The sequence below is a fragment of the Lagopus muta genome, chromosome 10 (assembly GCF_023343835.1).
Source record: "Lagopus muta isolate bLagMut1 chromosome 10, bLagMut1 primary, whole genome shotgun sequence".
Lineage (NCBI taxonomy): Eukaryota > Metazoa > Chordata > Aves > Galliformes > Phasianidae > Lagopus > Lagopus muta.
Window position 1 is genome coordinate 9,844,164 of NC_064442.1, and position 25,911 is coordinate 9,870,074.

Here is a 25,911-nt window from a genome sequence, read left to right on the forward strand (position 1 = left end):
TCTTCTGATACTCATTATGTTTACCAGAGTTTGGTGTTTTGGTGGGTTTTTTTTTTTTTGTTTGTTTGTTTTTACACATAAGGTGAGGGTATAATAACTCGTAATTTGTAGCTGTTTATTACCATCAGTAAATCTTCATAAAGTGCTCAGGAATTCTACAAAAAAGTGGTTTGCCTTTAACACATGATGATCTGGTATCCTCTGCTGCTTTTACCATGAAACATTTCAGGATATCACTAGTATGCTTCAGCAGCAGGGAATCCTGCAGATAATTGAGAAACCTTACTTGAATTTGAAATAATGCTAAATTACTAACAGAGTTCTTAGTTAAGCAGTCTAGAAACACAAAAGGCAAATTTATATAACTACTGAGCTCTATATGCTGCCATAATATTTTGAGTACTTGTTTGTAAATAAAAATAGGAAAAAAAAAAATGGATACAGCCGATATTTGCTTCTCTGCAAAAATCAGAAGCAACTGTTTCACCCACCAGTAATAGTTCTTCAGTTATTTTTGAGAGCTACATTTCACTTCCAAACTAGCACTGTGGATCTCTATTGTAACAATGTCCTCCTGAAACTCAATGGGAGTCTTCTTGAATATGGACCAAATAATTTATTTGGCTGCTGGCCATGTGTTGTCTTTCAGAGCAATATAGCTGTTCACTACATAATAGGGCAGGAAGAGAAGAGACGTATGGAAACACAGTTTAAAAGAAATGGTAACATTACTCAATGAAGCTTTAGATGCTCAAGTTGACAAGTAATTAATGCAGTCATGAAATAAATAAATTTAGAAGCCCACTGTCTAGGTGCTTAGCATTGAAAAGTGCTGTTTTTATAGAAAATAAGTTGTCAGCTTCACTTGCAAGATGAATTGCACTACAATTCTTAAAGTTTGGGTGCTTAATTTACTTTTTTTATTTTGCTCATACAATGGTATGAGGGACCTATATTAAAACTGTATTTAATAGCATCACATTGGAAAGAAATTTGATCTTTCAGATGACTATAAACACTAGACCAGCATGTCTCTGCCTTCTAATTTTATTTTGAAATATGCAATATAATCCTATGTGTTTTATTGTTGTATTTTAAGACATTACTTTTTTATAGTTGTCATATTCATTTAAGTATGCAATCTATATAATAACATGAAAGCCAAGATATGAAAAATAGTGATTGTAAAATTGATGCCATCAGTAGTCATTAATGGGAGATATATAGTATATGTGTGAAAAATACAGATTTGAACTGGCAAAAGAATTGCTGTACTAAAGTTGTATTTGCTACAGCTTTGCAAAATATTGTATGTCCATTCTCTGTAGATGAGTCATCTTTTTGGAAGAAAGAGGAGAGAATATTTTTTGATCATCATGATCATCGTAATAATGAACTGCAGAAACTATAATAGATTTGATCCCTGGCTTGGCAAGCTCTCTGAAAGATTTTGCAAGACAGTTTACATAATTCTTTCCATTGAACTTTCTAGTATTGCATATATCTTAATTGTTAACTCAAACATACCAAACTTTTAAGTAGTAGGTTAATGTTCCATAAGTATTTTATGAGCAGAGTTTGTGGTTATACATTTTCATACTTACAACCTTAATTCACTTGTTAAAATAGGCTCTCTGTTTGCTAATAGTTACCAGCTGTAACTAATACATTAGCAGATCTACCATGTAGTATTTAAAATGACGCATTTCAAAATCAATAACAAATGTCCTGCTGTAGAATTAATTGGCAAACTCATCTTATACAATGGTCAGCACACTGTACAAAATTCTTTGAAATTACTATAAATCAAGAATAGGGAAACAATGGTGTGTAAATTCTTAAAAACTTAGAAGTCAAATAGGAAAAGCAAAGATACTACTTACTGTAGTTGTTGTTTGCTTCTCTCGTCCCTTTTACTTTGCCTCGCTTATCAATCCTCATATACCACTGAGTTCGACAGAAAAGTCTTCTCACTCTTACATCCCCCCCTTCCATATAATCATAGCTTCTGGTATGTCGCTCAGGGCTGGAACAGTTCACATTTGTAGCCATTTGCTCTGGAGTCATGTCATTGCAAGCTAAAGATATAGTGCCCATTAGAAAGATAATGTAAAAGTATGATCTGTAGAGCAAAATTGGCAGGATCCATGTCAGTATCCATTTGTGCATTATAGTGCAGTGTTCTGGGTGTTCATGAACAACATAATGAAAATTAAATCTCAAGTAGACTGTTGCTCTTAGGTCACCGACCTGCCTTCTGTCTTTACGAGTTACAGATTCATTTAAATGAGATTGTTCCCTCTTCTAGAATTCTGATCGTTATTCCTTAATAGTTAATGGCGAAATAGAAGAGCTTCTTAAATATCTCTTCAGTCAGAATATCCTTTAAAGACACAAGTTATAAAAACCTTTGTTGCTGTAACCTTCTGTACTACTTGAATTTGCTGCTTGCACTGAAAGTAAAAGATCTGTGAGAAAAGGTGCATGTGTAAGTCTTTATGCTCAGTTGTTACAGACGTGCAAGGATACATTATGCTACTGAAAGGTACTTTACATAAATGTATGACATGCTAAGCTGACTCTTACAAATATACAAATGTATACACAATAGATATCTTTCACGTAACTTATTTAATACATAAACAGACATTTAAACAGACTGTAAACATTGTTCTATCTTCACTCTTAAGTCCTTCCAAAAATCCCCTACTGATAGAGTAGAAATACTTTCTCATGCATGGTAAAATTTGCTGATTACTTCATGCATATATCTTTGCTACTAACATGATTATCAGGTAACTTTTCCATAGTTTGAATTTCAAGACAGACTTCAGTCTTAGCCTGTGTTTTTATTCCTTATATACTTTTTTTAGTTTATCAATATGAACAGTTTTCTTAATGATTTTTAGCATCTAGCATATACAAACAAAGATAAAGCCTATTAACTGTTAGAAACTGTTAAACGTTCTCGTAAAGGACAGATAACTTACTTGTTCCTGTTGATAAGAGCTGGATACCCAAGTATTCCATTTCTGTTGTCTGCTTTTTGCAACATGAGACACACCACTGCAGCTACAAACTTTCTCAGCTCAGAAAGACTCCACCAAAATAATAATTGTTTCCATAAATCAACGCTCTGGAGAGATGTGTGCTTATGCGTGTGCGTGCATGTGTGTGTAGAGCCTGTTGTTCAGTCCTTTTCGATAAATACCTTTGCTGACCTCACTTGGAAGCAATTAGAATTTAACCAGTCAGCTGTCAGTTGAATGCACGAACAAAAATAAAAGGAGGCTCGCATTGTATCGTGTCCAATGGTCATCAGAGGGAGCTATGTACATAGTTTATACTTCAAATCTCCAAGAATCTACTTTCTAAAAACACAGATCCCATGATGTGTGGATAGAATTGCTTTGCGTGCTAGTTAGTGTTTCTGTGCTTTGGTTTAGGTCAGTATTTTTCTGTCTTAAAAAACATTTCTCCTCTCTTTTAGGCACACACACTTATTTCAGTTTTCTTTCAGATCTTTTCTGCAGCTAAGTGGATTCATACTCTGCTTGTTGCCTTTCTGATGGATGTAGGAAATGCGTGTTCATTATGTATTGTGGAGAGAGTATTTTGTGTTATAGATTGGCACTGCCTGCTTTTATGTCATGGGCTTAAAAAAAAGAGGGACCACTGCAAACGACAACAACAAAAAAATCACTGAGATTTTACTTGATCTTCCACTGGGGGAAAATGAAAATATTTTTGGATGTTTTAAAGACCGATGTTCAAAGCACAACCTTTATCAACATCAAGGGAAAAGTGCTACTAGGGATCAGCCTTCCTTAGCATAGGTGCTTTTAGTTCTTGAAACTTGCAATGTAGGAAGAAGTTGTTGTAGCAATACAAGTAAAACTCTTATGCACCAGCCAGTGGATGGCCAGCAGACTTCCACACCCCAGAATAGAAGCAATGGATAAATGTTCCTGGCTTTCTGCTTATGTGTTTGTATTGGTCTCTAGCATCAGTCTGCTGTCCAAAGTCTGTGTTCCATTTCACCTGTAAAATCTGTTGAGGATCTGATGGATGTATTTTTAAAACTTACAGAAGTTAGGTTTTAAAATACCTCTTAATCTTGTTTAACTTCTGCACTTTTAATGAGAATACATCTCAAACACTTCTGTACATAATAGTACAAAGGAAAGCTTGGATTTCATGAATCAATAATTATAGTTGTCTATACTTGATGTAATAATGCGGTTTTTCACTACCTGCTTTGCTTCCCTTGCCACTCAGGCAACTCTATAGAAATGGATAACAGTTACTTATTAGAAATTAATGGAATGCTTTACACATTGCAGATGCTAAACACCTAATGCTAAAATGCTAAACACCATGAAGAGTACATATGTGCCACCTTGTGGTAAGGGGGGCACAGGTGACACTGAGGCTTTCACTTAGGGATTTTACTTAGGGATGATCCTAAGTAAAAATCAAAGGTAGAAATGACTTCCTGACCTTGTATTACACAGCCTTTCCTTAATACAGAGAATGGGCCGTTTACTTCCTTGAAGTACTCAACTTCCTTGTTAGTGCTCCCTTGGATTAATCCCATTTGTCACTAATTTCATTTATTTATAACCATTTTCACTCACAATCCAAGGGTGATCAACTTTTTAGTATCTCCAAGTCGGCGTATTGGACTGTTGTCTACATTCTGTGATTCAGCCTAGCTTTCCTAGTTCAGCTAGGGCTGTGCATGACACTGTGTGACTTCCAAAGGCAGAATGTCCACGTTCACAGTAGATACACAGAGAGACTTTTATTAAGTTAACCCTTGTAAATTGTGATTACAGCTGTTTCCACCTTGACTTTGTCTTGTCAACCCATGTCTAGTCTACCATTCTGACCAGAAGTGGGGCTGCAATGATTTAGCTCAGTTGTGTTTTTGCCAGTACATTTGCTGGATTTATATCGGTGTGTTCTCAGATCTATTCCACAGTCTGACTACAGAATGATAGCAATGAAAAAAATCTCTGGTATTCAAAAGGCTTATCTGTTGTGTATTAAAAAGAAAGCTACCAAAGGTAACATGTGAACTGTGTTGTACTCAGCAGAGTAGGATGCAAGTAGAAATGGTTTTGTAAATATTCTGTATGGATTTTTTTATGAGCAGTAACAGCTTTCACTTTCAGATCCAAAAGAGTTTTAATTTTTAAATTTTCTTGCTAACTTACTGTTTCTGATGGTTACAGGAGAAAGATATGTACCTGAGCTGTCAGATCTAGGAAGCTGGAGCTGCACATGGTCCAGCCATAGACATGTATTTCTTTTGAGTCTGAAAAATAAATTGTTTTCTGTGTGTTTTTATGCTGTGTTTCAGTTCAGATCTTTATGAAGTTTTTTTTTAGAATAAAGGAAGTTTAAATAAGGCACAAGCTGTAAGCTTAGTCAGTGAACAATGTAATTATTCTTAAATTACTGCTGATAGTTTCAACATTCTCACATTGTCTAATTATATAACTTTTTTCAAAAATCTTTTTACTGCATTTTTATTTAATCACAGATTTGTCTTGTTGCACAAGTACAACTGCTTAATTTTTAATGAAAGGATGCCATCTTGATCTGCATATGCAAGTTGTGATTTGTTGCATGAACTTAACTCGTTTCTTTTTTAAGCCAAGCACAACTAATAACCTTTTCAAATTATTTTACTTCTATGGAATATTTAGCCTGACTGGCACTTCTTCCTTTAGCTTCTTGCAAACCTGCACACAATAGGTTTTGCAAATCAAATCCCAAGCAAGTCTGTAATGATACAGAGAAATTGTTGACCTGAAATGCCAGCAGTTCTGTATTTCTCTAGCAAATCGTGTATTTGAAGAAATAAATCAAAGTATCTTTGCCACGTGAAAATTGCCAAAATGTGCTTTAATATCAAAACCTGCCCTCTCTCCATTAACTCATGCATTGTTTCCTGCTTGCTCGCCTTCACTTGCAGCAGTGCTGTGGGCAATGCACATACCGGAAAGAAGAAAGTGAAAATAACTTTGCTTTTAGTTATGAAAATTGTGCAATTGTGTCATATGTGCCATCCAAGTTTTGCATTTGGTCAGAAAGGTAGTTTATTTAAAAAAAAAAAAAAAAAAAAAAAAAACAAAAAACAAAACACAACAAGAAAACTCTCCATTTTGTCCAACTTGCCTTCAGGGCAACACATACCTGATATTCTACTGCTCGTTGTTCCCCAATCCATTTCCAATTTGCTTTAGAACATCTGCCAAAAGTCTCAGAATTGGAGACAGTAAGATGATAGTCTCAGTGTCAGACTTTTAACCTAAGAAGCTGGATATTAGGACCTGTGGCTTCATTCATCTTCTAATGCTGCATGTATACCTAATTGAACAAAGATTGAGGATGGAAAATTATCCTCTTTTTCAAATATTTGTTTGTGTTTCTAATCAGTATCTCATTGTGGAAAAGAACTAGATTGTGTGAACTATATGGTCCTGTCTTTGATTTTAACCACAATTTGCATTCTTTGATTAAAGCACAATAAAGGTATTGTGATTAGTAGATTTCTAGTAACTACCTGTTGGTATCTACTCATAGTAAGACAGGGGTGCATTAAGCACTGCACATTGATATGTGAAGATACAACCAGTTAAAGTCAGAAAGAAAGGATTAGTAAGAACATACAGCAATTATATGGATATATACTTGTATTTAATGGAAGGACTTGCAATGTCACTTAACAGTGGGTAATCTACTAGGTATATATCTGTAGCATTTAAGTAATCTGAAAGCTGGCTGTGTGGAGTAGAGATAGCAAGTGGTCTGAATTGGTGATAAAATGCTTTGAGTAAGAGAGCAGTAGGATTTAATTAGGAGAGTGGGACTGAGCGTTGCTAGGGATGTGCAGGGGAAGGAGGAACTGGCACTGAAGGGAGGAAGATGATTCAGAAAGGCTACTGCAGAAAGCTGAGCAAGGGATGGGGACCGAAATACAGAGACAGTAAGTCAGTAAGCAAGAAAAGTATAACAGGAATACTTCCAAAACACAAAGTGGAACCAGGGTTTTGACAGGAGCAGTTTTATTGGTTGGTCATGAACCTGCAATGCAAATCTTTGGTGTGGCCCAAAATACGGGGGACCTCAATTTGCTGGTGGCCTGCTTTATCTGGCAGTTTCAGTAATCAAAGAGTGATGATAGATCTGAAGTGTACTGCTTCCAGTTGAGTATTGTGGATGCAACAGCGCTCCTGGGATGGAATTTTAAAAACAATCACATGCACGTACATGCTCCATGCTGAAAAATTACTGGTGCTGTGGGGCAATGTACTCCAAGGGCACAAAACACCAGTTATTTATCTTGTGCATTAAGTTAGGGAGGGAACTTGTGAGGAAGAGAATGATGAGATAGATTAAAGTCTGTATCATACTGCGTACTGACACAGAGTGCCAAACTAATGTTATCAAAGTAAACTCTTGTCATCTCCTGACTAATAGTTACATTTTAAAAGGACATTAAAGATATAAAATTATGGGTAATATATTCTTACATAAATTAGAATGATTTATGAGTCAGATTTCTATCATAGTGCAGTGATTTACACAGCTGAACATCTGGCTTTCAATCACATTAATGTATTCTGAGGAGGTGTGTGGGTTTTCTGGTGTTTGTTCCTAGCCTTTGCTCTTGCAAAGCACATATTTCATTCTTCTTTTGTTTTTTGTTTTTTTCCTTTCTCCCAAGCATATTTTCTTTCTTCAAATTTTGATTTTTCCCATGCACTCCTGAAAGGACAGTCTTCTCACTGGGACTCACCTAACAGCAAGATCTTTAACTGCTGTATATATAAATGAACAACGAAAGGAATAGAAAATATCTATGTGGGTAATCACATCATTTGTATACTTTCATCTAGTTTAACAGTATTGTTTAGACTTTCAAATAAACACTTGCCCATACCGTGCACTGAAGTTGTCACTGTTCAGAGTAACACTGATGTAAATTATGACATCTTCAGTTTAAGGGGCATGGCTATATCTAAGGGAGGCTCCATGCACTTGAGCAGGTCCAGGATTTCACCTGAGCTTTAACAGGGATTCCTTTTATGTTATCTGCAGGTGTTTTAAGTCAAGGTTTAACTTGGCTTTTCTTCAGTAGCTTGCATTTTTCTGTTCAAAGTAGGCAATTAAGAAGGTTGATATCATCAAGAAAAACAAATGCAGTATAACAAAATATGGGATTGTATATGGCAGAAAGGCTACTGGATTAGTACTATTTCTAATATTTGAGTGTAGGAAAAAGCTACAGTAAGACCTTTCCTAACCTTCAGTTAACTATTTATGTGTTATTTTACGTAGGTTCTAAATAGCAAAATAATAGTGAGGGGGAGGAAAGGGCCCCCTGCGAGGTTATGCTGTTTGCAGAGACTTAAAAATTCATGAGTAAATTCAGAAAAAAGAGCAATTCTCTGTAATAATTGTATGCTATTAAATATCTGTCAGAGACAAGGACACAGTTTAGTCACAGTTATGGTACTTTCCAGTTGTTTACCATTTGGATGACAAATAAGCTTTTGCAGAACTGAGTGAACTTAGTAAGAGAGCCTTTAATAGAGAAACTGTGTTAATAATTGATTTACAGTGTGTACTCCACCACTTTCTCCACTTTTCTCCATTCCCTCTCTGATAATGAAGTCCACAACATCCTCCTAAATCTGCGTAACCTCAGGCAAGAGTAATCATTTGATAAGAGTGTGAAAGTAGAATGTAAGGATGCTGTGATCTGTGCTCAGATGCCAAGCAAGGTGCAGGGTTACAGCAGGTGTGTCAGCATGGTTCTGGAGGCACCTAGCACGGGTATGGACCAGCGGGCCAGATTTTCTGTGGCTTGAATATAACAAGCAGAGTAAAGTTTCAGAATGCCTTTGCATTCAGAGGACATGGAGAATATGTCAGAATTGTTGAGCTCCTTTCAGAGTTCCAGAAAGAGAGTTTAGGTGAAATGTGACATTTTGTTTTATTCCAAGGTACTGTCCTGCTTCTCTATACACGTAGCTCTTTTGTAGATTCAAGGAGTGATCCATTCTGTTGGTGAACAGCTGTACTTTCTTGAGTTTAAATGTCTCCCAGTGCAGCTGTTACACTGTTAAGTAGTCATTTGCTGGGCTTATGGCATTAGCTAGGATAGAATTTTGTCAGCAGCTGGTGAAGGTCAGGCTTTAGAACAGATCTGAATCAGAACTGATATAGGTCTGATCTGCCTCTTCACTCCTGGCTTGCTTTGCTCACCAAATTATTACATTACCAAGATAATTTCTATGCTTTAACAGCATTTTGGTTGCAATTTTTTTTTTTCCACTTTTGACAAAGGCTGTCCGTTGTAGCTAAATTTTATCTGCTCAAACCTAAATATTACTGCTAAGTGTAATTGGAATGCAGAATGTTTGGGAGGTGATAAAGAGGCAGAGGGGAAACCAACCAAGGACTAAGTCACCTGAATATTCTTTTCTGTCCCATGGCAGGCAAGATTTTAAACAGTACTAAAGAGGAGAGAAAACTTGATGCCTTGATAGCAATTTGTCTACTGCAGTGGTAGCTTTTCATACCAACTTTTGATACTGGACTGAATGAATCTGAAGTGTCTGCCTAGTTTCTAGCTGTTGCATCTCTAGGTTATGCCATGCTTGACCATGCTTTACTGCAGATCTTTTCTGTATTAAAAGAACATTTTTTTTGAACTTACTTTGTATGACTACAAAGAATGTATGACTACCACCCTTTTACTTCAATGGCTTCAATGTTTAAATTTCCTCTTCCATTACAGATGAAAAACTGTGGCATATATTTAAAAAAAAAAAAATAATGTATCGTGTTTGAGAGGATGATGTTCATAAGAATGTTCATTATTCACCTAGGAATTTTGTGATTTCGGAGACTACTTAGCACAAAAAATAAGTGCATATGACGTCTTGTAAATATCCACTACCCTGGAAATCATTTTTAAAACTTTCTCATGTGTATATAAACCAGATTTTGTTTTTTTCTGATACATACGAAAAAAATGTTTTACAAACATGGAAGTAGGTGTATCAGCTCCAGTGCTAATGTTACTGTGCTGAATATGGGAGCCAGCTAGTGTGTTTTTTATTTTTAAATCCAGTTCTCAAAAAAAACACAGACTAAGAAAATAAAATCACTCTTTTCTCAAATATTTATTTATTTCTTTACTTGAAAGAATTTTAACAGTCAGTTTTTTTTTTGCTAGTTAACCACACTGCAATAAAATCCTTCTCCAAAGATCATGCCTTTGTTTATTTGTTTGTTTCATAGCATTGTTAGGAATGAACAATACATTGGCAGCATCTAGTATAAATTCTTGGTTTCTAAGATGTCTCTGGTGAATAGTTTATCAAATTTACCATGTATTCTATAATCTTTAGTTACAGATTACTTTTCTACGCAAGTAAATGGTCTGTGCCCTTCCTGACAAATCTTGTTGGTGCCTAAAATGTTTATCTCTTCTTGACTGAGAAGCCAGTGCAAGAAAAGATAGATATCTTAAGATATTCTAAAACCTTATTACAATTCTTAGATCCCAGTATGAGGATTGTGAAATTTTGTCAGTAATGCCCTTTACTGTTGTGGAAAGAGCACTTGATGATGCCCACAAAAGATGAAGCAAGTTTGCACGAACAATGTTAATGCTGGATTTGCCAGACCTGGAGTTTTTGATCTTGCAGTCTTACTATCAATATATCAGAAGTCTTATACTTGTTGATGTCCACAATTTGTAGCGCGAAGCAGTAGGAAGTGTAGAATCACAAAGCATTTAAAAAAAATGCAAAAGCTTATTTATTCAATTAGAAACATTTTGCACTGTGGAAGTGTTTTTATTCCTTCAGAGGGATGTTTGCAGTGTTGAGTCAAGGTGCTTCTGCCTCTTTCTACAATGTGAGAAGCGAATAATTTTATTTTAGACTCTTCTAACCAAACAATTTCTGTAATAGTTACAGGCACTTATCTCAGACACAGCAGATGTCTCAAAAAAAATGCAGCTTTGATCAAATATCAGTCTTTCCAACATCCACCTTCTTGTTCAGCTTATTGTCTGAGTTGGCAAGCTTGGTGAGCCTCTGCACGAGGAGAAAGTTGAGCATCTTCAGGTATCCAAAGGAGCCTGTTAATGTACCTACGGGTGTTAGTGTTGGATGAGAACAGAGAACCAGCTAAGGGATGAAGAAAACTAAATGGCATTAAAATCACTGAAACAGAAGAAATAATAGAAAAATCCTGGGAAAGAAGAAAGTAAGGAGCTCCTAATGTACAAAGTAAGTCAGAAGAAACAAGAGCTACAAAATAGGGGATTCTGTGTAGGTATGCTCAAATAGCCTGGGGTCATTTTTACCAAAGTGCAGGGAAGGATCAAGGAATTTCTCATACAAATCCCTTCTCCTCCTGTCTAATGTTTTCTTTCAAAACTTAGAAAAGAAATAACATAATCTGACAAATCAAATATGTATGAAGCTCTACTGTGCGGAATCATTTTTAGGTTTAGTGTAAATATATTGAGTATTCAATGTATTTTGACTCTACTGATGTGCAGTAAGACTTCTAAAGACTTGCACTGTACAGGGAAAAGGCTTTGTTCACACAAAAAATATTTGTTCTTAGAAGCCAGGAATAAGTTCTCTTTATAAACTGTACTATTTCAAGGCATGTTTAGCAGATCCAATTGCAAGACCTGTTTTTTCCTGCTTTTCCCAATGGAAGTTCCTCTCATCTGAGGTAACCAGGATAGTAGCGATTAGAGTTGGTGCTGAGCAGGGTCAACCTGGGACTCTTTCCTAGTACTCTAGAAAGAGATAGATAGGTAGATAAGGGCAAAGACATCGATGTCATTTGTTTTGTATTGTGGTTTGTTGGTTGTTTTGTCTTGTTTTCCTGCTCAAGAAACCCATTCAACTGCACACTTACCGAAGGAGGTAGGAAAGTTAGTTCCCTTTTGCATGGTCTTTGGTTCCTTTCCTAGATGCAGAGATGAAGAGGGGAAAATATCTGGCTTTAGTATAGCCACACCGAAATCTGTTGTAGAAACTGAGGCATTGAGGATTGATCCTGAAGTTCCCTTTGTGACGGGTGATCCCTGTTCCTTTGTGAATGGAAATCTTGATCTTGTCTAATGCATGTAGGGAAAACAGCTGGTCTATTCCACAAAACAATGCCATTATGTCTTAGTCACAGTTTTTATGATTCCAGATAATAGCTTGCATTTAGCACAAAAAGAGCTCCCATCAGGATTGGCAAGAAGATAAGGCCTCCATTTGGTGGCTCTCTAGAGTTGAAGATTATTTTTGGAACTTTTGTATCATATTTACAGGCTAGTAAGCCAAAGCAGTATTACTATAAATTATAGAGATTTAGACATGAAGTAGTAACTTTTTTTTTTTCCTATGTGCTTTATTTCCTGCAGATTTGTAAGCAAAACTGAAAATATTGGTTTTTGGTTTTTTTTCTTCATTTCAGTGGACAGAGCTTTAAGATAATGGTGCATTGGAGTGTAACCAAAATAGGCGTCTGAAGGCCCAGAATTGTTCCATGTTTCCTAGGTCTTTTTGTAAAAGAGGAGAGGTCTGGTTTTGAGGGTTTTTTCGTTCCTGCCCCACCTTTCTGAAGATACATATGCTCTCCCTCTTCAGTTTTGAGAAACACCCTCAGGGCATCCTTTTTATTTGAATTGATTTTCTGGATGTTTATCTTTTTCGATCTGGCCATGAAAAGCACATCTGGTTCCTATTTTAATCAGTATTCCAGGGGGAGCAACATCATATTATAGAAGACTAACAATGCTAAAATAATAATCCATAATGATGCAACTTCTGGTAATTTAAAACTGTTTTATCCACTGTTTGTAGAAGTGTGTTAACGATGTAGGCCAACTGATCTCTTTGTAGATTAAACTCACTCTGGGTCCTAATAATAGAGAAATGTCTGACATCCACATAGACAAACCCTGCGAACCGTCAGGAATTCCTGGTGTTTTTTTTAAATGTCTGAATGTTTTAGTATTTATGGAAAGTGCCAAACCAAAGGTTGTGGAAACCAAAGCAGTCTGTTGAGAAAGAGAATCGGTGAAGCAGCCCCTGTGTTTGTTTACTGGTGAACTTTTGCTTTTAGAGATGATTGTAGGGTTGGAGGTCTTAGCCATGTTTTTCTTTACTTTGTTAGCTGATTTAGTACTTGGCCTATGCACTGAGCCTGCCAGAAAGCGACAGTGCTTATTTTATTACAAGGCTGTGTGCTAGCAGCTCAACTAGGGTGCCAAACAACCTTCAGGTGGTAGCATTTTTTTCCCATATTTCTTGGTTTGAGTCAGCGACAATGGGAGACTATTATCATTTCCTGGAGTTATGCATACATACGTACTTTAGGCATCTATGTAACGCTGAAACATGATATCTGTGAAATTCTCATGAGTTTGTAACAGTCAGTAAAACAGCAGATTCCAACACCTAATGTGAAATGGTAAGGTTTGTTGAAGTGTTGACCTACCTCAGTTATATTTCATGTATGTCCTTGGTATGACCACGGTGCCGTGTCAACGCTAGGCTTTCACATTATTGCAGAATAATCTGAAGAAGTTCTCCTTTAGAAATAATTTTAGCAGGTGGAGAGAATGTGTATTTGAGTTGAGTAAGCTCTAATTTCAGAATATCAAACCCTCTCATTAAGCCTTCATAATATTTCTTGGAATTGTCACTTCAATATATTCCTGCTTCTCTCTTCTCTCTGGTTCATCAAAGTTCCTCGCTGAGGCAGGATGTGTATTTTAAAATTGACGGTCTAATGTAATATCGGTGTGATTCAGTCAGGAGTGACATTCTTGGCAGGATGATATTAATTACTTTAGAGACTAAAATTCCATGTCAAAGTTGTGGCTCATGACCTGTAGTACTTCCTGTTCTAACCTGGTTTTAAGGAAAGCTAAAGCCTGGAATAAAAAGAAAAAATTAAAGTTCTGCAAATTCTCTTTTTAGACAGGAATATTTAAATTGAGAGCAATGTGACTGTAGCCACCATCAGTGGAATTCTTCTAAAGGTCTGTGCTCCTGGTAGGAGAGCATGAAGGAGGTACGGAAATGAAATTCAGCAGTTGGTGTCTCTAATTTATTAAGAAGTACCAATCTTAATTTATTTTGTAATTGCAAGCCTTAATATAGGAGAATGAGCAACAAATGGTTAATTTCTTAACGCTTCCATGATATCATTCCTGAGAGCAAAATAAGCTATTTTTTTTTCTCACAGGTTTAAAAGAGCAAATTATATAAAAAGCAAAGCAGTGGAGTCTTTAGAACTTGCAGAACAGAAAAATTTTTATAATTTTATTTGAACTTCTGTAAATAATCTATACATATTTATTTTATAGATATAGATACATTTGTATAGATATATCTCAAGTCAGAATATCGGGTGATGGATATCCAGCGTCTACATTAAATTGGGAAAGCCACAGTACTTCTCATTGCTTGATGCTTTTGTTTTGCATTTTTAAATAATCTAGGAACAAGTGCATGAATGCTATTGCAACTCTGCTGGCCAAAGAAATGCTTTGAATACCTTTGTTCCAACGTCCAGTCAGGCTGATGGAACGTTAGATTTTTAACTTCCCATTTACATGAGAGAGATTGTGACAGGCTATTCCTTGGTGTTACGCTTCAAGGAGTGACTTGCTAAAATGATACGGTTCCTCCTGCTGGTTGAGTCCAATTTTTATAACATCTATGGAGTGGAGTATTCTTCACGCTGATACTGAACGGATTGTTTCTGCAGCACACGTCGGAAGTGATCCCACATTGCTGCCAGGCATGGATGCATTTCAGTGGTAGATAAATGGAAATATTACTAGCCACTACTTACAAAGATCCTTTAGAACCATCGTATTTTGTAGCTATTATATTTCTTTGACAGTTGTTTATATAAAAACAAAAACTTTAGAGATACTTTCTTGTGTAGTGGGGAGGGAGAGTGGAATTACAGAATTGTAAATAATGGAAAGATGGAAGATTCTCTGATTTGTTACTTTGGTGAATTGGATTTTGTTTGACCTTTATTCCTTTTTTTTTTTTTTTTTTGAGGTATTTCAGCTGTATTTCATAAACTGTTCTCATCTTTAGAACGTTCCAATTTGAAAGTATTTTCTTGAGACAAAAATACTTTTGATTCTGCTGAAGGAATGGGGTGGAGAATCCAATTTCACTGTCTCTTTGGCATACTTAGATTTCCTTAGTAGCCAATCTCAATCTATGAGTACTAAACCAAGTTTCCAACCTGGGAATTTTTTCAGGACATAAATGGTTTGCACTGGCTACTGCTTTCAGTGTTGAAATTACCTGAATATGAACCACATCTGTCTGTCAGTGCTCTTTCTTTAATTTCTATATTCTTTTGACTGTAGTTCTTTCCTCTGGAGTGTTTCCCGTGTGTGTTATGATTGAACTTTTACACGAGCTGTGTAATTGCTTTCAAAATACAGCATAACTGTGTAGATTAAAAAAAAAAAAAAAAAAAAAAGGCCAATACATGCACATGATTTTCCTTGTATTAGTATAGTATTTTTAGGAACAGAGTATGTTCCTAAAAAATAAAACTCATTCCCAGAATGAGATAAAGCCTTGGTAAATGATGAGGGGTCATAGAACATCTTTGATTTTTAAGAGCAATATTTTATCATTTTGTTTTTCCCACCATTTTATTTCTCAGCTAATTGGAACTCAAGCTTGTAGTTTCTCACAGCTTTATCCTGGACATCAGTACCAGAACAAGTGCTCTCTTTCTTGCCAAACTTTGTTAGCATGCATCCTCTCCACCTTCTCCCAGTATCAATCACAAGATCCACCTTCCACTTTGGAAGATACTGCTGTCTTATTTAGAGAAGGCAGTTCAATTTTTGCCTTCTGTCTGAACCATGACACCTTTGGCTGGTGAAACAGAGGGCTCACAAAAGTAGTGACCTGGAGTCTTCCAGATAAAAATCTGGAATTTTCCAGCACAAATAGGTAAAAAAGAAACATGGGGGTGGGAGAGAGGCTGAAAGAAATCTTTGGCATGAATCTCCAATAGTTCATCAAACAAGGTTAGTATTACCAAATCCATAATAGAATGAAACTTACTTTATTCACTAAAGCTAAATTTATAATTTCTCACTTTCATTAATAAGCATACTACTTAAAAATCTGGTTTAATACAGCTTTTACTTCTTTATCTTATATAGATAAAAATCATTAGTTTTATTTTTTCACTGCAACAAAGATGGAGATTATACTGTATCATATGATTCCTCTGTTCTGGAACAGAAAACCCACCTGACTTCAATGATTTTCTTAAAAACTGATGGTATGATAAAGTCACCCTATTGAGCAATCAATATTAGAAGATAAGAATATTAAGAGCAGCTTTATTGTACAAAATGAAAGTAGAGAAATGATCTCTGCTTTATCAAAACTTTACATATTCTAGAAACAGACGCCCTTTCAAATCAATACAAAAAAATTCCTGGATATTAAAGTTTCAAACAGTAACAGCTGTCAGAAATCAATCCGTCTTGATTAACTGCTTTTGGAATAAACCAGATTTACCTCAAAATTAAACATCATCATAGAATGAGTTCCTAAAATCGATGCATTGTTTTTATACTTAGTCCAAGGAATTCAAGTTGATAGAGAATTCATTGAATGTTTATTGCATAGTTCATAATATAGGAAGTCTTTTGTAACTGAAGTTAAATTCCACCTTTGTCCATGCTTGCAGAGTGAGGAACATTTACCCCAGCTTGTATATTCCTCCGTAAAAGGTAGATGTAAACGTGAAAACTGAATATTTAGAGATGGAGTTTCAAACTGTAGGAATATGCCTGGTATCTTGGAGCTGGGCTCTTTCTAGATCCTTCACCACATGCCTGCAGTTCACACGCAATTGCCTGCCTGCCTGCACCTGTCCAGGCTTTTTGCTATTCTGAGAATACATCTGTGTGTGTGGCACCCAGGCAGTTCTTTAAATAAACTTTAATTTCTAGTGCCTTCTGGGCACCAGGAACCAGTGTATTGAGAGACAGGGACAGCACCACATTTTTTCGAGCTGTGATTTAAAGTAGTGAAAAGCTCAAATTATTTCTTACTCATAATTCTAATTTTAGCCATTCATTTTTATTAATTAGAAACATATGGCTGACATGTATTTTGTGTGACTGAAAGTAAGATGCAGGTTTGCATACTTACATCTGGAGGAGGGGGAAAAGAATCGTAGAATCGCTCAGATTGGAAAAGACCTTAAAGATCATCGAGCCCAACCAAGAAGGATGATCTGTGGTTTACAGCCCATCTTTGGGAGGATTTCAGTTTTGACTTTCCATTCAACTCAGAAGTAAGGACAAAGAGAGGGTTCCCGAGTAGTAAAATACAAGTTGGAAACTGTGAGAAGAAGGTGTAGGTTCACACCTAACCCAGGAAAGTTCTTGATAGTGACCAGTGCAGTAATGAGGAACAAAGGAGACAGCCTATCTTTCTATAGAATCGGTTTCCTCTGCACACTAAAACAGATTAACTCTAAGCAGATAGGAAATGATATGAATGAGTTACTACATCCTCCACTCACCATCAATTTGATTAGCTGAAAACTATGTCAGTCATCAGAAAAGAGCCAGTCTGCAGACAGATGGGGGGGAGAGGGAATAAAACAAGCCAAAAAAAACCAACCAAACAAACAACAAAACCAACCAAACAACAACCCACCAACAAAATACTGCCTGGATTATTTGGAGGAAATAGCACTAGTCTTGACTCTAAATTTTGGGTGCCATTGGATGATAAGCAATATCATTAGTAGTTATTGTGAGTGCAGCTGTGGTGTGACTTTTCAGGAATTAACCGATCCAAGTATTCTCAGATTCACATGGCTTTCATGTTACAATTTACAGGAAAGTGTTTGTTTGCAGGTGTCTCCACTTTAATGATGAGAACGAGGAAGTAAACCAACTCAGTCTATAAAAGCAGTTGCATTCAATTCAAGAAAAATACATTTATGATGTACTCTAGTCAGCCTGAAGTAAATAATTACTTTTTTTTCTTCAGAAACAACTTACATATTTTCTTTGGGTATTCATTTTGGAAGCAGTCCTTCCAAGCTAGAGATAACTATATTGGAGGCACTTAATGGGGTATAGATAGGCAGTACTGAAGAATCTCAGCCATGTACAACTTAGAGTAATTACAACTTAAAAGTAATTAAATAGGAAAATGGACCAACATACATGTTCAAGAGCTGTTGCTCTCTGTCACTGAAACTGCCTTTCTCCTTCTCCACTGTGCTTCTGAAGATATGCTGGGTGGATTCAATGTGTTCCAAGACAGAGACAAGCCTGAAACTGAAGGTGTTCATAGAAACAGTCATTCTAGTAATCCTTTTTTCCTTGTTTTACCAGTTTGTAGTTGATTTGAGGTAGAAGTTGTTACGTATATGGTGTAATGTGTACCTAGGTGAACTTGGCATAACATACATAGGTGAAAGGAGATGTCTTTGCTAATCCTTTTCTCTGGAAGGTAAATGTGCTGTGTAAAGGACCTCACAAAAATTGAGTCACAAGTATCTTAATTGTGTATGAATTATTGTGTTCTAAAGGTTTTTATGAATATAATCAGCTGCTGTATAATCAGCATACTGTAATTGCTTTTAGTCTGTTGTTTTACATTGATATCCTGAATTGCTGTGAAAAGTCATTTAGAAGAAACTTGGGGAAATGAAAAGTACATGCAGTTCAGTGTAATGAAACTTGTATGGATACATTCATAGTCTTATTGTGATAGATTCTAATCCCAGTTATTTTCTCTGTAATGATGCTAGCATTTGGTAAAAGCATTTTCTTTCTAATGCTGCTGTTTTGAAATGTGTGTCCAAGTCAAAGCAGAGCTCAAAGGGAGGAGTCCTTTTCCTCTCTAGGGAATTGTGTTGTCCCTGCTGATAACTGCACTAATTAAGCTGCTAACTGTCACGGCCACCACACTGTCTTTCACAAGTCTGTAAATCTTTGCTGGTTAACTTCATCACAGTGCTTTTCCCTTGTTTAGAACTGAACACAAATATGATCAGTGTTTTATTTAAGTATCTAACACTTTTCAAGCACAAGATCCAGTAATACTGATACAGATGGGTGTGTTATTTTTGCTCAAGTATCGATGTCGATATTCAATAATGAGTTAAAGCCAAATTTGTATCTTTCAGGAAAGCGGTGTGCTCTCCTAGTAATTTTAATGAATTTACATCAGAATTTCAGAAGAATTTACAGCTCCATTTTAGAAAAATTGGGAACATATTTAAGTGCTTATCAGGTCCTCATCAGCTGATTGTTGTATTCAAAATTAGTGTAATAATTAGAACCATAATGGAGGGTAGAAAGGCCTTGAAGTATTTAATCATTTACTGGGGGGAGAGGAAGCAAATTGAACTCCTAAAGCCTCTTGGAAATCTGCTCTTTCAGCCAAGTGTATCTTGAAATCTAAATAGCAGTAATGGAGAACAGAGCATTTGTACCTATGTTCTTTGGCTGCTGGAGGTGGGTGGTTTTTCTGTGCATAAGATCAATTGGAGTGACTGAGATATCAACATCCATTTCTCAAGAGTTTGCCACCATCAGCTTTTTTCTGCCAATGCTCTTACTGTTGTTAGTCATAGTTACATGCAGTATTTAATCAGAAAGGCAGATAAAGTGTATACATACGTACATACATTCAACTCTTCCACACAGAAACACGATATGAATGAAAAATTTCCTCGCCTAGATGTGCAATGAAAATATTTTTTTTAGAAATGTGTTGCAGTACACAACACTTCTGCAATATCAAAAAAATTCAAGTTAGATTCTTTGGTGAATAAAAAAAAGACAGCAAATTTATTTTCATTGTGTACTTAGCCAATTTCTGTTCCCTAAAATGTACTGTCCAAGGCTGTTCACATATTCTGCTAGTATTTCCATAGCTGAAAATAAAGAGAGTTTGTTTTCTTCCAACGTGCAGGCAGAAAGGTTCTGGAAGCATTCATCAACCATGTAATCTCTCTGACAGTGCACACAGCTCTAGTGGAATTTCCTAGATATGCATGCAGTAATAATTTCCCTCATCTCGTAGAATAGTTGGGGAGTGGAGGACATTGAAATAGTTGTTTGTGTTTTGGGTTTGGGGGTTTTTTGTACGTTTGTTTTTTACTATTAGCTATGGATATAGCCTCACTTTCAATTCTTTCTTTCTTACTTTCCTTTGTAAGTATTTAATGACATGCCATGATAACTAATGATTCTGTAGACACTTTTTTTTTTTTTTTTTTTTTTTTACCAAAATGATCAAAAATATTTTTTGTGGTTAAATGCTTTTATTTAAGCTGAAAGCAACAGCAGAGTAAAAACTTAAGTAAAGCAGTTTGTGCATGATATCAGAGCAGGCTCAGAGTTTGTTCTAAGTTTCTGCATGCGAAGCTTCTATGAAAATCAACAGAAGCTGCATGTGAAGAGGTATTGCAGAGCCCATTCACAGCTTAAAGATTACGAAATAAGTATTTTATTTGAGGAAAAAATTGGATTTTAAGTTTAGGACAAAACTGTACCTGGATTTCCATATGACTTTGTAAGATGTCAGTTTACTTCTGATTATGACCAGCGTAGCCTGATTAGGTAATCATCTTGAGCAGTGTGCTCATGTGGCTGTTCCTCTACACGCTGTTGGTTTATAAGGCTGTTTTCTGATTTGGCTCTACCAGATCTGAGCTATTTTCAACAGTCTTCTGAAAATTTATTATAGCTAATGTGATATTGTTTCCAGCTGTCTCTACCCAGTACTGTTATTAAATACTGGAAGATAAGGCAACCAGATCACTTTCTCTATCAGACTTTGACACTAGGTCATGGGAATTAATAATGTTCAAAATGTATCTCAGTTGGAAAAGCCCGTCGGAGATCTCAACCAGCAGCAGATGTTAAAGCCAAACTGATCAAATTATTACCTTGCACCGCAGAAGGGGAGAAATATTCTGGAGGCCAGTCATGACATTTGGTCTTTCTGGGTGGCCTGCTTGTCTCCTCTCAGCCGATACGCTCTAAATCCTATTCAAGACACTTTCAGGTCATTTGAGCTAGCAGCAGCAGATGTCGTTCCTTCCCACCACACATTAAGAGATTGGTGAGGTAAGATGTTAGCAAGATACTGAGAATGATTGTATCTGAGCTGATACAGTCACACTTTTAAAATTCTTGTTGTTGCTGCTCTGTTTTCTAAGGACAAAATATAGCTATCTGGAAAATGTCCATGCTGCCTCCTAATTGTAATTCCTAATTACCTTCAAGCTAACGCTGAAGGTGCTATACAAGAAATAATATTGAAAGAACAGCAACTCCCCAGATCATTGCTTGTTCACCAGAAGCAGCTGATTCAAAACACTCTGTGCTAACTGCAAACTGTATGCACTTCTAGTTATTGCTGATATTGCCACTGTGGTCATGGGATAAACAGCTATTATGTGTCTGCTTAAACACTTATTTGTGAGGTAAGGATTATGTACAGCTCATGTGAATAGTAATTAAACATTATGCTGTGTATAGATTGCAGTGTCTGACAGCTTCAGTCTTCTTGAAGAACCACATCCCTATTCTTAAAACCACTCTTCATTTGGGAGCACGTCCGGCACACCAGATGTTGTGGCGGTGGTGACAGTACAAATTGCAGTCACAGCTGAATATTTTAATAATATATACTTTTAATTTAATTAAAAATACTTTAAAGCGAAGAAATCTACCAGACAGGCTGGTATGTTAAAGCTGTCGGGAGCAGAATGCTTGAAATAATCCAAGGAAGAGAGAAATAAACGCTATTGTAACATTTTGCACGTGTAAAAAAAACAAAAAACAAAAAAACAGAAAACCCTAAACATCTCCTTAATTGTGCTACATTTTTATATGCCATGATGTTCTGTTGATGTGCAGGCACAAGGGGGTACAAATGAGATCTGATTTTTTTTGCACAAGTTGATGGATGATGGAGGCTTATGCCCTGAAATCAGCAGAAGGGTACTATCTAAATGTACTTCTGAAGATGCTAATGCTAATCATGGAAACTAAACTTCTTACGTGCTGAAATAACATTTCAGAACTCTTCATTGTTAATGCGTTGCTCTGCTATTCTGGTAGAATTCATTTGCTTTTTCTGCCTCTTCCTTCCGCTGGGCAGAGTTCTACCAAGAGTAGAATTTCAACAGCTGTATGCTGATGTTGGCTGAATACATCGCTACTGAGAAAAGTTGTTTACTTTAACCTTCAGGTTTCTGTTTTGCTTAAGGACTGAGTTAAGTGAGGTGCACTCCATTGAACATCTTGCTATCTTAGTCTGTAAAGAAGCTCATTTTTCCAATGATTAAAAAAAAAAAAATAGAGGCAGCACAGCTGAGCTTCATCTGGTTAAATTGTGTTGTAAAATCATCTCTCAGAACATTATAGAGTAATATAAAATGTTTTACAAAACTTATATTAGAAGTTTTGGTTATAGTATATAAACTTGAAAATATTGAATTCAGAAAATAGGAGTTGTTATGCAGTAGTTTGGAAATATTAAATGAGCAGAACTGGGAAAAGGAACCTCAGTTCCTTCTCCCAGAATGTCATGTGAGCTTTCTGCTTGCAAGATGTTTTAATATACAAAAGCCTTCAGCTATCTATTGCAAGATGTTGTGTTATAAGTTCTCTGATTACTTTCTAATTTTAAAACAAATGAGACCAGCAGAACATCAGATTAAACTGTTAAAAAAGGAAAACAGAATAGAAACGGCTCTTCATACATTTTTCATAAGCACCAAAGGGTGCTGTGAAATACCAAATTTTTAAAACTTCAGTGATTCCAGAGTTGGTTAGTAGAAAATGTCATAGAGAACTCTAAAATGCAGTCACCACCTCTGTGGTTCCTCAGCCACAAAATGCTTGTGGCCAGGAGAGACTTCTGTGGAAATATCACAGTCATCTTCAGGCATCTCATATTGGTCAGAGTTGGAAGTAGGATACTGCACTGCATGTACCTTTGGTTTGACTGAGTGGAGCTATTCTTACATTCTGTTATACAAAGAAATCATCCAGATGTTGGCTTGTTTTTTTTTTTTCCTGTTAAGAGAAGTTGGAATTTAAATCATTATGTGTATATCAGATACAGTAATTATTTCTCTGATATTCAGGCTCTCAGTACGTTCATTTTGTCTTTTAAAATTTTCTTCTGAGATCAGAAAGTCTAATCCACACATTTTTGTATTTAAATAAGGAAGAATTAATAGCAAATCTTGTTTGTTTTTTTCTTAATTCTCTAATTCCATTCTTATAGCCCATACTTCTTAACTCCACAGGCCTGCCTCGAAAAGCATCTCTTTCTTGTGTTCTCTGCAAGTTTTTGAGAAGAGTCAGTAGAAATAAGTGGTATCTGGTTTCTCAAAGCTGTTCTTAATTTTGATGTTATAATGACATTTAGATAACAGTTTGAAATATCTTTCCATCATTGACTTCTTCTTGAGTGTCCAATTTTTCAATCTCCATTCTCTGTCTGATGTGTTGTTTTGTGGTCTCCTTATCCTGTGCTTAATCCCTTTAGTATTGAATATCTTTCCTTGTAATCTTCCTTGGGTCACCAGGTCTTTCTTTATTTAACGAATCCATTTTCCTCCAAGGCTCGCAGGACCAGTAAGGTAGAAAATTTCAGTTCACTGAAACAGGGCTCACTGTGTTTGTACCATCCCTGATTTTGAGTTCCTTTTTTAATTAGGGAGGTGATAAGCTGTGCATCTTTCTTCACTGACAAAATACAGGCTTATGAATCTCAATGAGGTGGAACAGAATCTCCTCTGTAGAAACCCTTCTTCACACCCTTCGGCCACGATGGCAGGAGCAGCACTTCTCAAAGGATCTTCTCTTCTTTTTAAATTGAAGTCAGATTTTGAAAAGCATTATTTGTAATTCATTCACATCTGGAAAAGAAAACTTCAAAAGTTAGAAATTGCCACACTTCATCTGAGTAAAGAGCAGCACTGCTGTCTAATCAGAGGCAGTGTTTCTTATTTTAATGGCAAAGGTTGGACTGATTTTTCCCATGTTGCCCTGGCTTTCAAGAACTTGCACAGATCTCAGCCACAAGGTTCCTTGCAAGAGTTAACAGAACAATTAAAAAGCCTACTAATGGTACTGTTTTCAAATGATTTCTTTGGGAAACAGTGAGTGAAGAGAGGTGCATCTCTGAGCCTATTTGGATGTCAATGTGCTGCCAGTCATGATACATGAAAACAGATTTCAGCTTAGTTTGGGAGGTTGTCATGCCAAGTATGGTAGTTGCTTTTGAGCAGCGAAAGGATGCAGGTGCTTCGTGGAATGAGAATAGTTAAAAATCTCCAAATGTGCTTTTAAAGATTGCTTTAAAGATTTCTTCTTTAATTTCTTAAGAAGTAACAGCTGGTCTTTCTGCTTATTACCAGGTCTATTAGATAATGGTCTAGCTGTATTAGATATCAGTTTGAGACTGACTGTTGCTGCACTCTTCAAAGTCAACCTGCTGTATTTTTTTTTCACTTTTCAGAATGAATTTTGTAGTCCTATAGAGAATTTAGTGACAGAATTCAGTAAGCAAACCAACTTTCATTTACAAGCTGAGTCCATTTAACATTGTTGGCAAATAATTTTGAGCCATACAGAAAATGTTAACCTCTCCACTGTTCAGAATGTATATGCATTCTGCTTCTCCTCGATCTCAAAACCATGTAGTATTTGTTAATGAGAAGCTGTCTGAAGTCCTTATTTTCATACTAAGCTGCAAATATATCTCTCTGTTGAAGTTTCACAGTACAATAATACTGCTTGTAATATAAAATGGGCATTTGTTCCATTTCTGATTCTATACTTTGGCATATACTTAAGTACAAACATACATGCACAAACTTTACTGACTTTCAAAACTGTATTAGTTGACACTTCATGAGAATCTTTTTGAAATACAATGTTTGGTTACATTCAGAATCACAAACAAGTATAGAGACCTTTTGAGAGGCATCAGGGTGCTCCAAAAACTGTAGAACTTTCATAATTAGCACCATCAGAATCATTTCTGAGGCAAGTTTAAATAAAAAAGCATTAACGTATTTTGCTTTATTTTGAAAGGTTAATTTGAAGAGTGATAGAGCTGCGTATAGAAAAGCAAAGGGTGGGTATAGTATTATATTTCTAAAGAAAAGGGATAACTAAACTAAATCTACACACTACACTTAAAATACAACTCTGTTTGCATCTTCATGACTGAAGTGAAGTTCTTTCCAAAAAAGAATTATGTCTGTGCTCACAAAACCACAAAGGACTGGAAAACTAGAGAGAAGTTCTGCACTTTTCACAATTGCTGATAGCTATGCTTGCAAGCCTTAATTTAGGCAATCACTACCAATTCACTGGTGTTGAAGACAAGAACAATTAACTTTCAAGTTGGAAAGATTGCGGTGATTGTTTGCAAAACACCTGAGCACAAACTGTAATAAAAGAGCAATGACTCCATCCAGACAAAATAGTATTTGATGGTGGGAGTTTCATCTGTGTAAGGTCTTCATTATCCAGACCTCTGGAAGAAGGGCTTAAAAAAAAAAAAAAAAAAAAAAAAGCCGTAAAAAAGAAACTGTAATAATCTTAACAGCTAGATGTTAATGAAAACGGCAAGACTTAATATGTTTCAGCTGATTCAAAATTCAAAATATGATTTTGATTTTCTTTTAAAACAGATAATAGTTCTATGTTTTTCACTATTGTGTTATAGTTACATATCTGTAAATGCAACGTGGCAGACCGAAAACCTCTTGTGCGTGTTAGATTCATATCTGCCA

General features: G+C 36.0%; 1 protein-coding gene and 1 long non-coding RNA gene across 5 annotated transcripts in view; one reads left to right on the top strand and one right to left on the bottom strand.

Annotated features, from left to right (window-relative positions):
- Positions 1 to 3,188, bottom strand: part of FGF7 (fibroblast growth factor 7) — a 28,501-nt gene extending 25,313 nt beyond the window's left edge. The window contains exons 1-2 of one of the 4 annotated variants that reach the window (XM_048956703.1): positions 2,991 to 3,188; positions 1,884 to 2,078 (exon numbers count right to left, since the gene is read on the bottom strand). In XM_048956703.1, the coding sequence (XP_048812660.1) occupies positions 1,884 to 2,078; positions 2,991 to 3,030 (235 nt within the window). In that variant the 5' untranslated portion in view covers positions 3,031 to 3,188. Of the gene's footprint in view, positions 1 to 1,883; positions 2,469 to 2,990 lie in introns of all 4 variants that reach the window. The other 3 variants (XM_048956702.1, XM_048956700.1, XM_048956701.1) reach the window with 3 other exon arrangements.
- LOC125698417 (uncharacterized) overlaps positions 1 to 25,911 on the top strand; it is a 67,587-nt gene that overhangs the window by 7,291 nt on the left and 34,385 nt on the right. The window lies entirely within an intron of this gene.